The sequence below is a fragment of the Vulpes lagopus genome, chromosome X (genome assembly GCF_018345385.1).
Source record: "Vulpes lagopus strain Blue_001 chromosome X, ASM1834538v1, whole genome shotgun sequence".
Lineage (NCBI taxonomy): Eukaryota > Metazoa > Chordata > Mammalia > Carnivora > Canidae > Vulpes > Vulpes lagopus.
The window spans coordinates 24546089-24563254 of NC_054848.1; the positions used below are offsets into that span (position 1 = coordinate 24546089).

The 17166-nt window shown below is 47.5% G+C and overlaps 2 protein-coding genes across 2 annotated transcripts in view; one reads left to right on the forward strand and one right to left on the reverse strand.

Annotated features, from left to right (window-relative positions):
- IL1RAPL1 (interleukin 1 receptor accessory protein like 1) overlaps nt 1–17166 on the forward strand; it is a 1386881-nt gene that overhangs the window by 791160 nt on the left and 578555 nt on the right. The gene's annotated exons all lie outside the window — the stretch shown is intronic.
- Nucleotides 3912–15219, reverse strand: LOC121483016 (transcription factor SPT20 homolog). Its single transcript, XM_041741235.1, is given in 2 exon segments — nt 3912–4648; nt 13602–15219. Coding segments are annotated over 2 exon segments (2355 nt in total).

The following is a 17166-nucleotide window of genomic DNA, read 5'->3' on the forward strand; positions in this document are numbered from 1 at the left end:
AGTCCTTGTTTTTGTGGATTGTTCCACTGGACTTCTTCTTAAAGGGGAATTTTAAGAGTCCCCCTTAAAATTTCTTGCAGAGCTGGTTTGGAGGTTACATATTCTTTCAGTTCCTGCCTGTCTTGGAAGCTCTTTATCTCTCCTTCCATTTTGAATGAGAGCCTTGCTGGATAAAGTATTCTTGGTTGCGTGTTCTTCTCATTTAGGACCCTGAATATATCCTGCCAGCCCTTTCTGGCCTGCCAGGTCTCTGTGGAGAGGTCTGCTGTTACCCTAATATTCCTCCCCATAAAAGTCAGGGATTTCTTGTCTCTTGCTGCTTTAAGGATCTTCTCTTTATCTTTGGAATTTGCAAGCTTCACTATTAAATGTCAAGGAGTTGAATGGTTTTTATTGATTTTCGGGGGGGGGATCTCTCTATTTCCTGGATCTAAATGCCTGTTTCCCTTCCCAGATTAGGAAAGTTTTCAGCTAGGATTTGTTCAAATACATATTCTGGCCCTCCGTCCCTTTTGGCGCCCTTGGGAACCCCAATTAAATGTAGGTTTTTCTTCCTCAGGCTGTCGTTTATTTCCCTTAATCTGTCTTCATGGTATTTTAATTGTCTGTCTCTTTTTTCCTCAGTTTCCTTCTTTGCCATCAACTTGCCTTCTATGTCACTCACTCGTTCTTCCACCTTGTTAACCCTCAGTGTTAGGACTTCTAGTTTGGATTGCATCTCATTCAATTGATTGTTAATTTCTGCCTGATTGGATCTAAATTCTGCAGTCATGAAGTCTCTTGAGTCCTTTATGCTTTTTTCTAGAGCCACCAGTAGCTGTATAATAGTGCTTCTGAATTGGCTTTCTGGCATTGAATTGTAATCCAGATTTTGTAACTCTGTGGGAGAGAGGGCTGTTTCTTTCTTTTGAGGTGAGGTTTTCCTTCTAGTCATTTTGCTCAGTGCAGTGTCCAAAAACAAGTTGTATTGGGAAAAGGAGAAAAAGAGAGAGAGAGAGAAGGAAAGAAAAGAGAAAAAGAAAAAAAGAAAAAAGGAAGAAAAAAAGGAAAAAAAAGAGAAGAAAAAGAGAAAAAGAAAGAAAGGTGAAAAAAGGGGTGGGGGAAGCAATCAGAAATCAAAAAGAAAAAAAAAAAAACAGGGGGAGTATCTTCCGATTGTGTATACTTTAAGTCCCTTGACTTCCCCTGGAACTGGTCCGTCTCGCTGGTCTTCTGGGGGAGGGGCCTGCTGTGCTGATTTTCAGGTGTCAGCACTTGGGGTAGCTGCTCTGCCCCTGCCTGGTGCAGGGCTCAGTGGGTGTTGTTTACCCCGTGAGGCCCCTGGAGGAACAACCCTAGTGGCAGCGGCAGCTCTGGAAACCTGGATTCATCCCCCGCAGGAACTCCAGGGCTCTCCGTCTGCAGGGGCCTGGCGGCTCCGGGCGGGGCCGCTGATCTGCTCAGCTCCAGGCAGGAGCGTCCTCACTGTCCTGGGCCCTCCCGGCCTCTGCCTGTCCCGGGGGAGGCCGGATCCTGGGCTGTGTCCCGGCGCCCTGTGCTCCCGGTCTGCGCTGTTGGATTCGAGCTCCCGGCTGCGCAGCCCCCTCTCCGCGGAGCGTCCGCCCGAGCCCCTCCGAGCTGCTCCCAGAGCTGCGCAGCCCCCTCTGCACGGAGCCTCTTCCTCTGCCGGAGCAGCACAGCCCCCTCCGCGGAGCCACCGCCCGAGCCCCTCCGAGCTGCTCCGGGTCCCGCCGAGCGCTGCAGCCCTTAGGGAGCTCGGTGCGCTCTCCCCCCAGCACGCAGGTGTCTGTTAGTGTCCCAGGGAGCCCGAGGGCATCCGCTCCCTCCTGGGGTCCTGCTCTAACTCCCTGCGGACCCCTTTCCGCCCAGGAAGATTAGTGCAGCTCCTGCTCCTCCGGGACGGGGCTCTCCTGTCCTGGGGACACTCGCCCCCGCCTTAGCCCGGCTCCTCGCGGGGCCCATCCCCCTCGGAGGCCTTTTGTTTCTTTATTTCTTTTTTCCCCGTCTTCCTACCTTGATAGAAGCGCGAACTCTTCTCACTGTAGCGTTCCAGCTGGTCTCTCTTTAAATCTCAGGCCCAATTCGTAGATTTTCAGAATGGTTTGAAGGTTAGCTAGGTAATTTGGTGGGGACAGGTGACTTGGGGACCCTACTCTCCCGCCATCTTGCCCCTCCTCTGTTCATTTTTATTAACACCCAGTGCTCATCCCATCAAGTGCCCCCCTCAGTGCCCGTCACCCAGTCACCCCCACCCCCCACCCACCTCCTTTTCTACCACCTCTTGTTCGTTTCCCAGAGTTAGGAGTCTCTCATGTTCTGTCTCCCTCTCTGATATTTCCCACTCATTTTCTCCTTTCCCCTTTACTCCCTTTCACTATTTTTTATATTCCCCAAATGAATGAGACCATATAATGTTAACAAATATATTTTATGATGTTTCCAATAGCTCATTCTTTTCAAACTTCAATTCCAAAAACTCCTGAAGGTGACATTTTTGTCACCTAAATAAGTATTTTATTTTATTTTTTAAAAGATTTATTTATTTGAGGAGGGGAGAAGCAGACTCCCTGCTGAGGGCAGGGCTCTGCCTCAGGACCCTGAGATCATGACCTGACCAGAAAGCAAGAGTCGAATGATTAACCAACTGAGCCACTCAAGTGCCGCTACTTATAATAAGTGTTTTAAAAGTATTATCCACATTTATGAATTCACTTAAATTGGGGAGGAGGGGGTTTTAATGTAGCCATTAAGTTTCTTACTGTACACTGCTATCATAAAATATACTGTTTATGAGCTGCAGAAATCATTTTAAATTAGCAGCTATATTAAAGATATTTTCATATCACAATTATTTATTCTTGTCTCTATAATTCCCTGTTGTAGTTTGTTTCATCAGTTCATCTAAACTTAACAATTTTCATTTACTTGTCTATTATAAGTCAAGAAACTTTTGCCTTTTCTCTCTTGTGATTATTATCTTGTCTGATGGGGACAAAATAATTGAGACAGAATAGAGGAGCAAGAGGCAGATAGCAGGTGCATTTGTATATTATGAAATGTTTGCAAAATAATAAGCACCACATGAATAATGCATTTGAATAATATTGTCTGGCAAATGATATTGAGTCATATATCCAAATCATTCCTCAATTACTGAAGAACGAAATTACGAGTGCCTAATGCATCCAGTTTTATCAGAGAGAGAATTCAAAATGTGGGGCCTCTAGGTAGAGTAAAAAGGCTACTGTTTATTTAATAGAAGATTAAAATCTCTATATCTATATATGTCTATAGCTGTACCTATATCTATGTACTTTGAAAAATCTAAAAGATGTGTACATGTATAATTTATATGTTTAAAAGTCTAGTGTGGATTTTTTTGAATAATTAAGTTCCTGTGGCATATTTGCTGTTGATTCCAAGGTTGGCTTTTATGTAATGTAACAATACTGTTATTTGAACTAACATTATTATTGTTTATTTTAAGCATAAATACTTGTTTATTTCTTTCAAATATTTAATATTTATATTAAAATACTTCAACTTCAACATTTAATGTCTTACATTAACCTTGACAATAAACTTAACAAGTGATTATTCCTATTCATAGTTTACAGATAAAGAAATGGAGACTCAGTGAAGTAAGAAAATAGGCTTAAAGTTGGCAAATTGCAGAGCTGGGATATTGACCTGATGGTGGTTAACATCAAAGTCCATCCATTCATTTGTTTTTTTCATTAAACCATTTCCCTGTTTTTATATCAAAAGCACTAGGTTGTGCTTCTGTATGGTTTGTATACCCAGCAGTTCAAATACTGAGACATTAAAGACGAAGTAAAAATTCAGAAACCCTTTGCTTCAATGTTTTTGTCTTGCGTTTTTTAGAAACAGAAAGAAAAGTGATGTAAGATCTAGGATTCTGGAGTAGTTGATGTGCTTCTCTTCATTTTACCTTTTGACTGGTTTGCTGTCTGCTCACTAAGTGGATGTAGCTGAGCTGTCTGGGCAACTGCAGTTGCCACAGCCACTGGGCCCTGCAAAATTCTCAACTGTGCCTGCTGCTTGGGCTGTGGCTGTGAGGCAGGGGACAGCTATACTGTTTGCCCAGGATGGCTCTGCTCCAATGTTTCCTGGCTCTCCACAGAGCCTAGAGGCACCACCACTGCTGCCTGAGGCTGCAGAAAACTTCTTGCTCCAGGGAGGTTAAGGACAATGTCTTGCTGAGCAGATGAGGCTGCTCTCTGACCAGATGAACCTTCTGCACTTGAACCCTGTGGCACTGGCTGCTGAGGACAGGAAGTTGTGGGCTGTTGACTAGGAGTAGTGGGTTGCTGAGGTTGTTGTGGAATCAACTGATAAAGCCACTGTTGCTGAGGCTGCTGCTGGGTGTTCTAAAGGAGAGAACTTTCTGGAAGCTGGAGTACAGTTACTGGCCTAATATTTGAGGCAATTTTTAAAATAAATTGAACACCTACTTGAGAAGGAGCCTGTGGTTGCTGAGCTCCCGAGGGCAGGCTACTGGGCTTGGTTCCCAAAGGAGCTGTGGTCCCAGAGGTAGAGCCCTGCCCAGGACCAGATCCACTCCCCAAAGCCTGGACTCCATAACGAGGGCCCACCACTTTGATGATGTTGTGGCCACTGGAGTCGGCTGTGACTGAGGTGGCCGGGCCGCTTTGTGATGAGCTGGTAGACAAAGAGGTGGCAGGATATGTGCTAACTCGATTCACTTCCACAGATGATTTCTGGGAAGGCACAAGACCCTGGGTGGTTAGGGTTTTTTGCGATTAACTGGTAGTTGAAAATGTGGCTGGAGGTAGAGTGCTAACTTGAATCACATCTGTAGATGGTTTCTGGGAGCTGGCTGTGACTTGGGGTGCCAGGGTTCTTTGTGATGAGCTGGTAGTAGACAAAGCAGCTGGAGGAAGCTGGCACACTCGAATCACATCTGTAGATGATTTCAGGGAGCTGGCTGTGACTTGGGGGGCCAGGGTTCTTTGTGATGAGCTGGCAGTGGACAGAGGGGAGGCAGGAGCCATGCTAACTCAAACCATATCCATAGAAGATTTCTGGGAGCTGGTTGTGACTTGGGGGGCCAGGGTTCTTTGTGATGAGCAGACAAAGTGGCTGGAGGAAGTGTGCTAACTCAAATCACATCTGTAGATGATTTCTGGGAGCTGGCTGTGACCTTGGGGGTAAGGGTTCTTTGTGATGAGCTTATAGTACACAAAGTGGCTGGAGGAAGTGTGCTAATTTGACTCACTTCCATAGAGGATTGCTGGGGGCTGGCCGTGACCGGGGTGGCCAGAGTTCTTAGTGATGAGCTGGTACTGTGCGAAATGGCTAAGGAAGCATGCTCACCCGAATGACTTCCACAGAAGGTTTCTGGGAGCTGGCAGTGCCTTCGGTGGCCAGAGTTCTTTGTGATGAGCTGCTGGTGGACAGAGATGCTTCAGGATGTGTGCTAACTTGAATCATTTCAGTAGATGATTCCTGGGTGCTGGCTGGGACTTTGGGGGCCAGCGGTCTTTGTGATGAGCTGCTAGTGGATGAAGTGGCTGGAGGAAGCACACTAACTCGAATCGCATCCACAGAGGGTTTCTGGGAGCTGGCGGTGCCTTGCATGGCCAGAGGTCTTTGGGATGAATTGGGAGTGGACAAAATGGATGGAGGAAGCGTGCTAACTCGAATCACTTCTGTAGATGATTCCTGGGAGCTGGCTGTGACTTGGGGGGCCAGTGGTCTTTGAGATGAGCTGGTAGTGGACAAAAAAGCTGGAGGAAATGTGCTAATTCGAATCGCATCCGTAGATGATTTCTGGGAGTTGGCTGTGACTTTGGGGGCTACTGCTCTTTGTGATGAGCTGGTAATGGTTGAAGTGGCGGCAGGAAGTGTGATATCTCGAAACACTTCCGAAACTGATTCCTGGGAGCTGGCTGTTACTTTGGGGGCCAGCGGTCTTTGTGATGAGCTGGTAGTTGATGAAGTGGCTGGAGGATACACTCTAACTTGAATTGCATCCACAGAGGGTTTCTGGAAGCTGGCAGTGCCTTGCGTGGCCAGAGGTCTTTGTGATGAACTGGTAGTAGACAAAATGGTTGGAGGAAGCGTGCTACCTTGAATCACTCCTGTAGATGATTTCTGGGAACTGGCTGTTACTTGGGGAGCCCGTGGTCTTTGTGATGAGCTGGTAATGGATTCAGTGGTGGCAGGAAGTGTGATATCTCGAAACACTTCCAAAGCTGATTCCTGGGAGCTGGCTGTTACTTTGGGGGCCAGCGGTCTTTGTGATGAGCTAGTAGTTGATGAAGTGGCTGGAGGAAGAACACTAACTCGAATTGCTTCCACAGAGAGTTCCTGGGAGCTGGCGGTGCCTTGCATGGCCAGAGGTCTTTGTGATGAGCTGGTAGTGGACAAAATGGTTGGAGGAAGCGTGCTACCTTGAATCACTTCTGTAGATGATTTCTGGGAACTGGCTGTGACTTGGGGGGCCAGCACTCTTTGTGATGAGCTGGTACTGGATGAAATGGCTGGAGGATGCACTCTAACTTGAATTGCATCCACAGAGGGTTTCTGGAAGCTGGCAGTGCCTTGCGTGGCCAGAGGTCTTTGTGATGAACTGGTAGTAGACAAAATGGTTGGAGGAAGCGTGCTACCTTGAATCACTCCTGTAGTTGATTTCTGGGAACTGGCTGTTACTTGGGGAGCCCGTGGTCTTTGTGATGAGCTGGTAATGGATTCAGTGGTGGCAGGAAGTGTGATATCTCGAAACACTTCCAAAGCTGATTCCTGGGAGCTGGCTGTTACTTTGGGGGCCAGCAGTCTTTGTGATGAGCTGGTAGTTGATGAAGTGGCTAAAGGAAGCATACTAACTCGAATTGCTTCCACAGAGGTTTTCTGGGAGCTGGCGGTGCCTTGCGTGGTCAGAGGTGTTTCTGACAAGCTGGTAGTGGTCAAAATTGTTGGAGGAAGACTGCTAATTCGAATCATAGCCGTAGGTGATTTCTGGATGCTGGCTGTGACTTTGGGGGCCAGTGGTCTTTGTGATGAGCTGGTAGTGGGTGAAGTGGCTGGAGGAAGCACACTAACTTGAATCGCATCCACAGAGGGTTTCTGGGAGCTGGTGGTGCCTTGCGTGGCCAGAGGTCTTCGTGATGAACTGGTAGTGGACAAAATGGTTGGAGGAAGCGTGCTATCTTGAATCACTTCTGTAGTTGATTGCTGGGAGCTGGATGTTACTATGGGGGCCAGCGGTCTTTGTGATAAGCTGGTAGTCCATGAAGTGGCTGGAGGAAGCACACTAACTTGAATTGCTTCCAAAGAGGGTTTCTGGGAGCTGGTGGTGCCCTGCGTGGCCAGAGGTCTTTGTGATGAACTGGTAGTGGACAAAATGGTTGGAGGAAGCGTGCTATCTTGAATCACTTCTGTAGATGATTCCTGGGAGCTGGATGTTACTATGGGGGCCAGCGGTCTTCGTGATGAGCTGGTAGTCGATGAAGTGGCTGGAGGAAGCACTCTAACTCGAATCGTATCCACAGAGGGTTTCTGGGAGCTGTCGGTGCCTTGCATGGCCAGAGGTCTTTGTGATGAGCTGGTAGTGGATAAAATGGTTGGAGGAAGAGTGCTAATTCGAATCATAGCCATAGATGATTTCTGGGAGCCAGCTGTGAGTTTGGGGGCCAGTTGTCTTTGTGATGAAGTGGTAGTCGATGAAGTGGCTGGAGGAAGCACACTAACTTGAATCGCTTCCACAGAGGGTTTCAGGGAGCTGGTGGTGCCTTGCGTGGCCAGAGGTTTTTTTGATGAACTGTTAGTGGATAAAATGGTTGGAGGAAGCATGCTATCTTGAATCACTTCTGTAGATGATTTCTGGGAACTGGCTGTTATTTTGGGGGCCAGTGGTCTTTGTGATGAGCTGGTAGTCCATGAAGTGGCTGGAGGAAGCACACTAACTCGAATCGCTTCCACAGAGGGTTTCTGGGAGCTGGCTGTGCCGTGCGTGGCCAGAGGTGTTTGTGAGGAGCTGGTAGTGGTCAAAATGGTTGTAGGAAGAGTGCTAATTTGAATCATAGCCCTAGATGCCTTCTGAGAGCTGGCTGTGACTTTGGGGGCCAGTCGTCTTTGTGATAGGCTGGCAGTCAATGAAGAGGCTGCAGGAAGTGTGATAACCTCGATCACTTCCGTAGCTGATTCCTGGGAGCTGGCTGTGACTTGAGGGGCCAGTCCTCTTTGTGATAGGCTGGCAGTCAATGAGGTGGCTGGTGGAAGCATACTAACTCGAATCGCATCCACAGAGGGTTTCTGGGAGCTGGCGGTGCCTTCCGTGGCCAGAGGTGTTTGTGAGGAGCTGGTAGTGGTCAAAATGGTTGGAGGAAGACTGCTAATTCGAAGCATAGCTGTAGGTGATTTCTGGATGCTGGCTGTGACTTTGGGGGCCAGTGGTCTTTGTGATGAGCTGGTAGTGGATGAAGTGGCTGGAGGAAGCACTCTAACTCGAATCGCATCCACAGAGGGTTCCTGGAAGCTGGCAGTGTCTTGCATGGCCAGAGGTCTTTGTGATGAACTGGTAGTAGACAAAATGGTTGGAGGAAGCGTGCTATCTTGAATCACTTCTGTAGATGATTTCTGGGAGCTGGCTGTTACTTTGGGGGCCAGCGGTCTTTGTGATGAGCTGGTAGTCGATGAAGTGTTTGAAGGAAGCACTCTAACTCGAATCGCATCCACAGAGGGTTTCTGGGACCTGGAGGTGCCTTGCATGGCCAGAGGTCTTTGTGATGAGCTGGTAGTGGACAAAATGTTTGGAGGAAGAGTGCTAATTTGAATCATAGCCGTAGATGATTTCTGGGAGCCGGCTGTGAGTTTGCGGGCCAGTGGTTTTTGTGATGAAGTGGTAGTCGATGAAGTGGCTGGAGGAAGCACACTAACTCGAATCGCATCCACAGAGGGTTTCTGGGAGCAGGCCGTGCCTTGCATGGCCAGAGGTCTTTGTGATGAACTGGTAGTGGACAAAATGGATGGAGGAAGTGTGCTATCTTGAATCACTTCTGTAGAATATTTCAGGGAACTGGCTGTGTTTTGAGGGGGCACGTGTCTTTGTGATGAGCTGATAGTCGATGAAGTGCCTGGAGGAAGCACACTAACTCGAATCGCTTCCACAGAAGGTGTCTGGGAGCTGCTGGTTCCTTGCGAGGCCAGAGGTCTTTGTGATGAGCTGGTAGTGGACACAGTGGTTGGAGGAAGAGTGCTAACTCGAATCATAGCCATAGATGATTTCTGGGAGCTGGCTGTGACTTTGGGGGCCAGTGGTCTCTGTGATGAGCTTGTAGTGGATGATGTGGTTACCGGAAGTATGATAATTCGAATCACTTCCGTAGCTGATTCCTGGAAGCTGCCTGTTACTTTGGGAGCCAGCGGTCTTTGTGATGAGCTGGTTGTGGAAGTGGTGTCTGGAGGAAGCAAATTAAGTTGAATCGCTTCCACAGAGGGTTTCAGGGAGTTGGCGGGGCCTTGTGTGGCCAGAGGTCTTTGTGATGAGCTGGTAGTGGACAAAATGGTTGGAGGGAGCATGCTAATTGGAATCACTTCCGGAGCTGATTCCTGGGAGCTGGCTGTGACTTTTGGGGCCAGTAGTCTTTGTGATGAGCTGGTAGTGGATGAAGTGGCTGGAGGTAGCACACTAACTGGAATCGCTTCCACAGGTGGTTTCTGGGAGCTGGCGGTGCCTTGCGTCACCAGAGGTCTTTGTGATGAGCTGGTAGTGGAAAAAGTGGCTGGAGGAAGCGTGCTAACTTGAATCCCTTCTGTAGATGATTTCTGGGAACTGACTGTGAGTTGGGGGGCCACTGCTCTTTGTGATGAGCTGGTAGTGGATGAAGTGGCTGCAGGAAGTGTGATAACTCGAAACACTTCCGAAGGTGATTCCAGGGAGCTGGCTGTTACTTTGGGGGCCAGCGGTCTTTGTGATGAGCTGTTAGTGGATGAAGTTGCTGGAGGAAGGACTCTAACTTGAATCGCCTCCATAGAGGGTTTCTGGAAGCTGGCGGTGCCTTGCATGGCCAGAGGTCTTTGTGGTGAGCTGGTAGTGGACAAAATGGTTGGAGGAAGCGTGTTACCTTGAATCACTTCTGTAGATGATTTCTGGGAACTGGCTGTTACTTTGGGGGCCAGTGGTCTTTGTGATGATCTGGTACTAGATGAAGTGCCTGGAGGAAGCACACTAACTCGAATCGCCTCCATAGAGGGTTTCTGGAAGCTGGCGGTGCCTTGTGTGGCCAGAGGTCTTTGTGATGAACTGGTAGTGGACAAAATGGTTGGAGGAGGCGTGCTACCTTGAATCACTTCTGTAGATGATATCTGGGAACTGGCTGTTACTTTGGGGGCCAGTGGTCTTTGTGATGAGCTGGTAGTGGATGAAGTGGCTGGAGGAAGCACACTAACTTGAATCGCATCCACAGAGGGTTTCTGGGAGCTGCCTCTGTCTAGGGCAGCCAGTGGTCTTTCTGATGAGCTGGTAGTGGATGAAGTGGCTGCAGCAAGCACACTAACTTGAATCACTTCTGTAGATGATTTCTGGGAGCTGGCCATGACTTTGGGAACCAGGTTTCCTTCTGATAAACTGGTGGTGGACAAAGTGCCTGGAGGAAGCAGAGTTACTCGAATCAATTCCATAGAGGGTTTCTGGGAGCTGGCGGTGCCTTGCATGGCCAGAGGTCTTTGTGATGAGCTTGTACTGGACAAAGTGGCTGGAGGAAGCGTGCTATCAGGAATCACTTCTGTAGATGATTTCTGGGAGCTGGCTGTGACTTCGGGGGTCAGGGTTCTTTGTGATGAGCTGGTAGCAGACATGGTGGCTACAGGAAGTGTGATAACTGGTATCACATTCTTCGATGACTTCTGGGAGTCGGCCGTTTCTTGGGTGGCCAGGTTTTTTTGTGACGAGCTGGTAGTGGATGAAGTGACTGCAGGGAGGGTGCTAACCTGAATCACTTCTGTAGCTGACTTCTGGGAGCAGGCTGTGACTGTGGGGGCCAGAGGTCTTTGTAATGAGCTGGTAGTGCATGAAGTGTCTGCAGGAAGCATACTAATTTGAATCGCTTCTGTAGATGATTTCTGGGAGCTGGCCATGACTTCGGGGACCAGGTTTCTTTCTGATGAACTGGTGGTGGAGAAAGTGGCTGAAGGAAGCAAACTAAGTCGAGTCACTTCCATAGAGGGTTTCTGTGAGCTGGCAGTGCCTTGGGTAGCCAGAGGTCTTTGTGATGAGCTGGTAGTGGACAAAGTGGCTGGAGGAAGCGTGGTAACTCGAATCACATCTGTAGATGATTTCTGGGAGCTCGTTGTGACTTTGGGGGCCAGGGTTCTTTGTGATGAGCTGGTAGCAGACAGGGTGGCAGCAGGAAGTGTGCTAACTTGAATCACTTTTGTAGATGATTTCTGGGAACTGCCTGCAACTTGAGGGGCCAGTGGTCTTTGTGATGAGCTGGTGGTGCATAAAGTGGCTGCAGGAAGTGTGATAACTCGAATCGCCTCTGTAGCTGATCCCTGGGAGCAGGCTGTGACTTTGGGGGCCAGCGGTCTTTGTGATGAGCTGGTAGTGGATGAAGTGGCTGCAGGAAGCACACTAACTCGAATCCCTTCTGTAGATGATTTCTGGGAGCTGGCCATGACTTGGTGGACCAGGTTTCTTTCTGATGAACTGGTGGTGGACAAAGTGGCAGGAGGAAGCGCACTAACTCGAAGCACATCCATAGAGGGTTTCTGGGAGCTGGCAGTGCCTTGGTTAGCCAGAGGTCTTTGTGATGATCTGTTCGTGGACAAAGTGGGTGGAGGAATTGTGCTAACTCGAATCCCATCCATAGGTGATTTTTGGGAGTTGGCTGTTACTTTTTGGGTCAGGGTTCTTTGTGATGAGCTAGTAGCAGACATGGTGGCAGCAGGAAGTGTGATAATTCGAATCACTTCTGTTGATGATTCCTGGGAGCTGGCTGTGACTTGGGGGGCCAGCGGTCTTTGTGATGAGCTGGTAGTGGACAAAGTGGCTGGAGGAAGCGTGGTAACTTGAATCACATCCGTAGGTGATTTCTGGTAGCTGGCTGTGACTTTGGGGGCCAGTGGTCTTTGTGATGAGCTGGTAGTTGATGAAGTGGCTAGAGGAACCATACTAATTTGAATCGCTTCCTCACAGGGTTTCTGGGAGCTGGTGGTGCCTTGCATGGCCAAAAGTCTTTCTGATGAGCCGGTAGTGGACAAAATGGTTGGAAGAAGCATGCTAACTCGAATCCCCTCTGTAGATGATTTCTGGGAACTGGCTGTTACTTGGGGGGCCAGAGGTCTTTCTGATGAGCTGGTAGTGGACAAAGTGGCTGGAGGAAGCATGCTAAATCGAATCACATCCGTAGATGATTTCTGGTAGCTGGCTGTGACTTTGGGGACCAGCGGTCTTTGTGATGAGCTCGTAGTGAATGAAGTGGCTGCAGGAAGTGTGCTACCTTGAATCACTTCCATAGATGATTTTTTGGAGCTGGCTATGACTTTGGGGGCCAGTGGTCTTTGTGATGAGCTCGTAGTGAATGAAGTGGCTGCAGGAAGTGTGCTACCTTGAATCACTTCCATAGATGATTTTTTGGAGCTGGCTATGACTTTGGGGGCCAGTGGTCTTTGTGACGAGCTGGTAGTGGATGAAGTGGCTGGAGGAAGCACGCTATCTCGAATCACTTCCATAGATTGTTTCTCAGAACCGGTGATGCTTTGGCTGGCCAGTGTTCTCTGTGTTGAGATGGCAGTAGAGTAAGTGGCTGCAGGAAGTGTGATAACTTGTATCACATCCTTCAATGATTTTTGGGAGCCGGCCGTGTCTTGGCGTGCCAGGTTTTTTTGTGATGCACTTGTGGTCAACAAAGTGGCTGGAGGAGGCACGCTAACTTGAATCACTTCCATAGAGGGTTTCTGGAAACCAGCGGTGCCTTGGGTGGCCAGGGTTCTCTGTGTTGAGCTTGTAGTGGAGTAAGTGGCTGCAGCAAGTGTGATAACTGGTATCACATCCATTGATGATTTCTGGGAGCCGGCCATGTCTTGGGTGGCTAGGTATTTTTGTGGTGAGCTGGCGGTGGATGAAGTGGCTGCAGGGAGGGTGTTAACTCGAATCACCCCCATAGATGATATCTGGGAGCTGGCTGTGACTTGAGTGGCCAGGGTTCTTGGTGATGAGCTGGTAGTGGGTGAAGTTGCTGGAGGAAGCACACTAACTTGAATCACCTCCATAGAGGTTTTCTGGGAACGAGTGGTGCCTTGCGTGGCCAGGGTTCTCTGTGTTGAGCTGGTAGTACAGTAAGTGGCTGTAGGATGTGTGATGACTGGTATCACATCCATCGATGATATCTGGGAGCCGGCCATGTCTTGGGTGGCCAGGTTTTTTTGTGATGAGCTGGTAATGGATGAAGTGGCTGCAGGGAGCGTGGTAACTCGAATCACCCCCATAGATGATTTCTGGGGGCTGGCTGTGACTTGAGTGACCAGGGTTCTTGGTGATGAGCTGGTAGTAGACAGGGTGGCTGCTGGAAGTATGGTAACTCGATTCATTTCCACAGAGGTTACCTCGGAATTACCTATGTCCTCAGTGGCCCTGGTTCTTTGTGGTGAGCTGGCAGTAGACAGGATTGCTACAGGAAATATGCTAACTGGATTCACTTCCAGAGATGATACCTGGGAAAGACCTGGTAGCTTAGAAGCAAGAACAGGAGATGGAGATTTAAGAAAGCTGCTTCCTTGCAATGGAGTAAAACTGTCACCTGACAAATTCTTTCCTGAGCTCGAGGGAAGTTTGATGGTTGTAGATGGATGTCTGACTCCCTTCCCCAGGACTGAAGACTGAACTGACAAGATCTTAGGCTGTTCTGTTTCTTTCTCTGGAGGAAGTCTGCTGGGGCTGGCTGATCCACTGGAGCTGCATGATGACGTGGTGACTGGACACTGGGCCTTCTGATGGACCAAGACCTCTGACTGAATGATTACAACCTCAGTATCACTCTTGGAGCCAGGAAGCACATTATTTGAATGGTCATCTGTGGAAGGGTGTGGAGGAGACATCGGTCTCTCATTTCTGACTTTTTTACGTCGCTTTCTTTTTCCAGAGATAAGTGGATCATTAAGCGACTTCATGAAGGTTGCCTTTGTTGTCTGAGACTCATCACCACCTTCATATCCAAATACAGAATCATCTTTTACCTCATGGGCTGGCAAGACTGTTGATTTTGAGTAATCATATTTAACAAACTTCTCCCATTTGACATATTTCTGCACATCCACTTCAGAAGGGACGGCCAAGTCATAGGGTCTCTGTTTCCATGTATCTACAGAATAACCTGCTTTAGAAATTATGAAGTCAGAATTCTCACTTGTTTTACTCTCTTTGCTTTTTTTGAAAGAAGTCAATACTCTCAGCTCAGGAGGAGGTAGGTATTGAGACAGCTCCTGCTGGCGAGTCAGAGAGGGTGCAGAATACCTCTTGAAGCTCCTTTTCATAGGGCGAGTGTTCATCTTCTGCTTGTTATAGAGCAGCCTGTTTGCAGCGCAGGCTACTGATATAGAAGGATCAAGACACAGGGGTTCGGCGGTAGCCAAGATCAGCTGGCTCTCAAGCAACAGTTTCTCTTCCTCAGTCCACTGCTGGCCATCGCTGGTTATGGACTGCACATCACAGGCTAAAGTCTGCATCGTGGGGTGCAGGAGAATGTGCCTGGTCTGGTAGCCGGCAGGCTCCCCGTGGCTGCACTGCCTGTAGTCCCGTACCTGTGCTATGACACACCCACAGTGGAAAATGTTAACCTGAGATTGTTCCAGGAGATCCACCAGGGCAGGAGGCAACTCTTCAGCATCCAGGTATTCAAGCAGTTCGCCTTCCTCGTAAGGCAGCCGAATGGTCTCCGAGCACGAGCCCTGCTTCCCCTCCAGCATCAGCGAATATCCCTCCCCTCCTGGGTGTAGGTTGACCACTAAACACGCCAACGACTCTCTCCTAACCAGCTTCTCTAACAAGTTCGCGTTGCTTCTCAGTTCCTCCGTAGCCTCGGGCTCTTTCCCACACTCTTCCACATAGATGTCATAAAGCTTTTCATACAGAGATGCTGCCCCACTCGACGAGCATTTCCTTTTAGGAGGCCTCTGCTGGGCACTCGCGATGACATAGTCTGCACGGTCCAGAGCTCGTTCTACAGCCTCTTGCATCGTGCTGCAAAAGGGGCCCTACAAAGAAGAGAAAACCCACGCGCCCTGAGGCCTCTACTTACCGTCTCTCACGTCAGAGTCTCACAAGTGCCGCAACTACACAGCGGGAGCCACTAGTTTAACTTAAAAATTGATACTAAGAAACCCGCCAACAAGAAAGTAACATACGGAATTTTCACAAGTCCCCTCAAATACCTGTATCTGGACAGGCTGAAGCCTCTGCGCCGGGCCTTGCCTCAGTCAGCCTCCCGTCGTTGCCCTCGATTCGGCCGGAAGTCGACGCGGAGGGGTCAGACTACACTGCGTTTTGTGCGCCTGCGTGTTCCCTCAGGCAGCACCTTCCGCCTCCTTGGCGGTGTCGCGTTCAGTGGTATGCACTTCCTGTTGTGGTGCGTGCACTTCCTGTTGTGGTGCGTGCACTTCCTGTTGTGGTGCGTGCACTTCGTGTTGCCGAGCTGGGCCCCGCGTCTTCGCACAGCCAATGTGGTTCTACAGGATAATAACAGAAACCATTTCTTGAAAGTGATGCAGTGTCTCTCTTTACTTCTCATAAATCAAAGAACAAAGAAAAATCACACTTGTAAATATGTCCTTTCTCCCTTTTCTTTGCATTTTTTAGTTTTTTTTTTGTTTTTGTTTCTACTTCATCAGAGCGAGTAATATTTATTTTATTCTTACAACTCTAATACTTAATACTGCCTTTATTTTAGTAACAGATCATCAATTAAGTATGCTCACTACTAAAACTTCTCTAAATCCTTCTCAATCATTACACTTTAAAATTTTCATTTTCTACTTGTAGGAAGCATTTATATGTATTGTATTTTCTAAGATTCTTTTTTTATTTTTTTATTTTTTTAATTTTTTTATTTTTTAGATTCTTTTTTTAATGTTTAAAACTTTGATGGTAATATAATCTTGGGTCATACTCTGTCCTTTCCTTTAGATTCTTAAAAATGTTACTTTGCTGTTGTGGTTTGTGTTTTCATTTTTTGGTAAGTGTCTTGGCCTTTTTCTCTGGAAGTTCAGAAAATATTATTTTTTATTTTATTTTAATTTCAGATAGTTAGCATACAGTGTTATATTATTTTCAGGTGTACAACGTAGTGATTCAGCAATTCCATACATCATCCAGTGTTCATCATGATAAATTCGGTCCTTAATCCCCATTGCCTTTTTAACCCGCTTTCCCCTCTGATAACCATCAAATTGTTCTCTGTAATTAAGAATCTGTTTCTTGATTTGTCTTTTTTTCCCTTGCTCATTTGTTTTATTTCTTAAACTCCACATATGAGTGAAATCATATTGCATTTGTCTTTCTATGACTGACTTAGTTCCCTTAGCATTATATTTAGTTCTTTCCATATTGCTACAAATGGCAAGATTTAATTCTTTTTATGCCTGAATTATATCTATATAGATACCTATATAGATATATATTTCACATCTTCTTTAAACACTCAGCAGCCAGTGGACTCTAGAGCTGCTTCCATAGCTTAGCTATGGTAAATAATGGTCCTGTAAACACAGGGGTGCATGTATCCCTTTGAATTACTATTTTTGTGTTTTTTGGGTAAAAAACCAGTAGTGCAATTACTGGATCTTAAGGTATTTCCATTTTTAACTTTTTGAGGAACCTCTGTACTGTTTTTTCACAGTGGCTTCACCAGTTTACTTTCCCACCAACAGTACAAGAGAGTTCTTTTTCTCCCCATCCTCGCCAATACTTATTGTTTCTTGTGTTTTTTATTTTACCCATTCTGACAGTTATGAGGTGGTATCTCATTGTAGTTTTGATTTGCACTTCCCTGATGATGAGTGATGTTGAGCATATTTTCTTTAAAAAAAAAGATGTTATTTATTTATTCATGAGAGATACAGAGAGAGAGAGAGAGGCAGAGATACAGGCAGAGGAGAAGCAGACTCCCTGCAATGAGCCTGATGCAG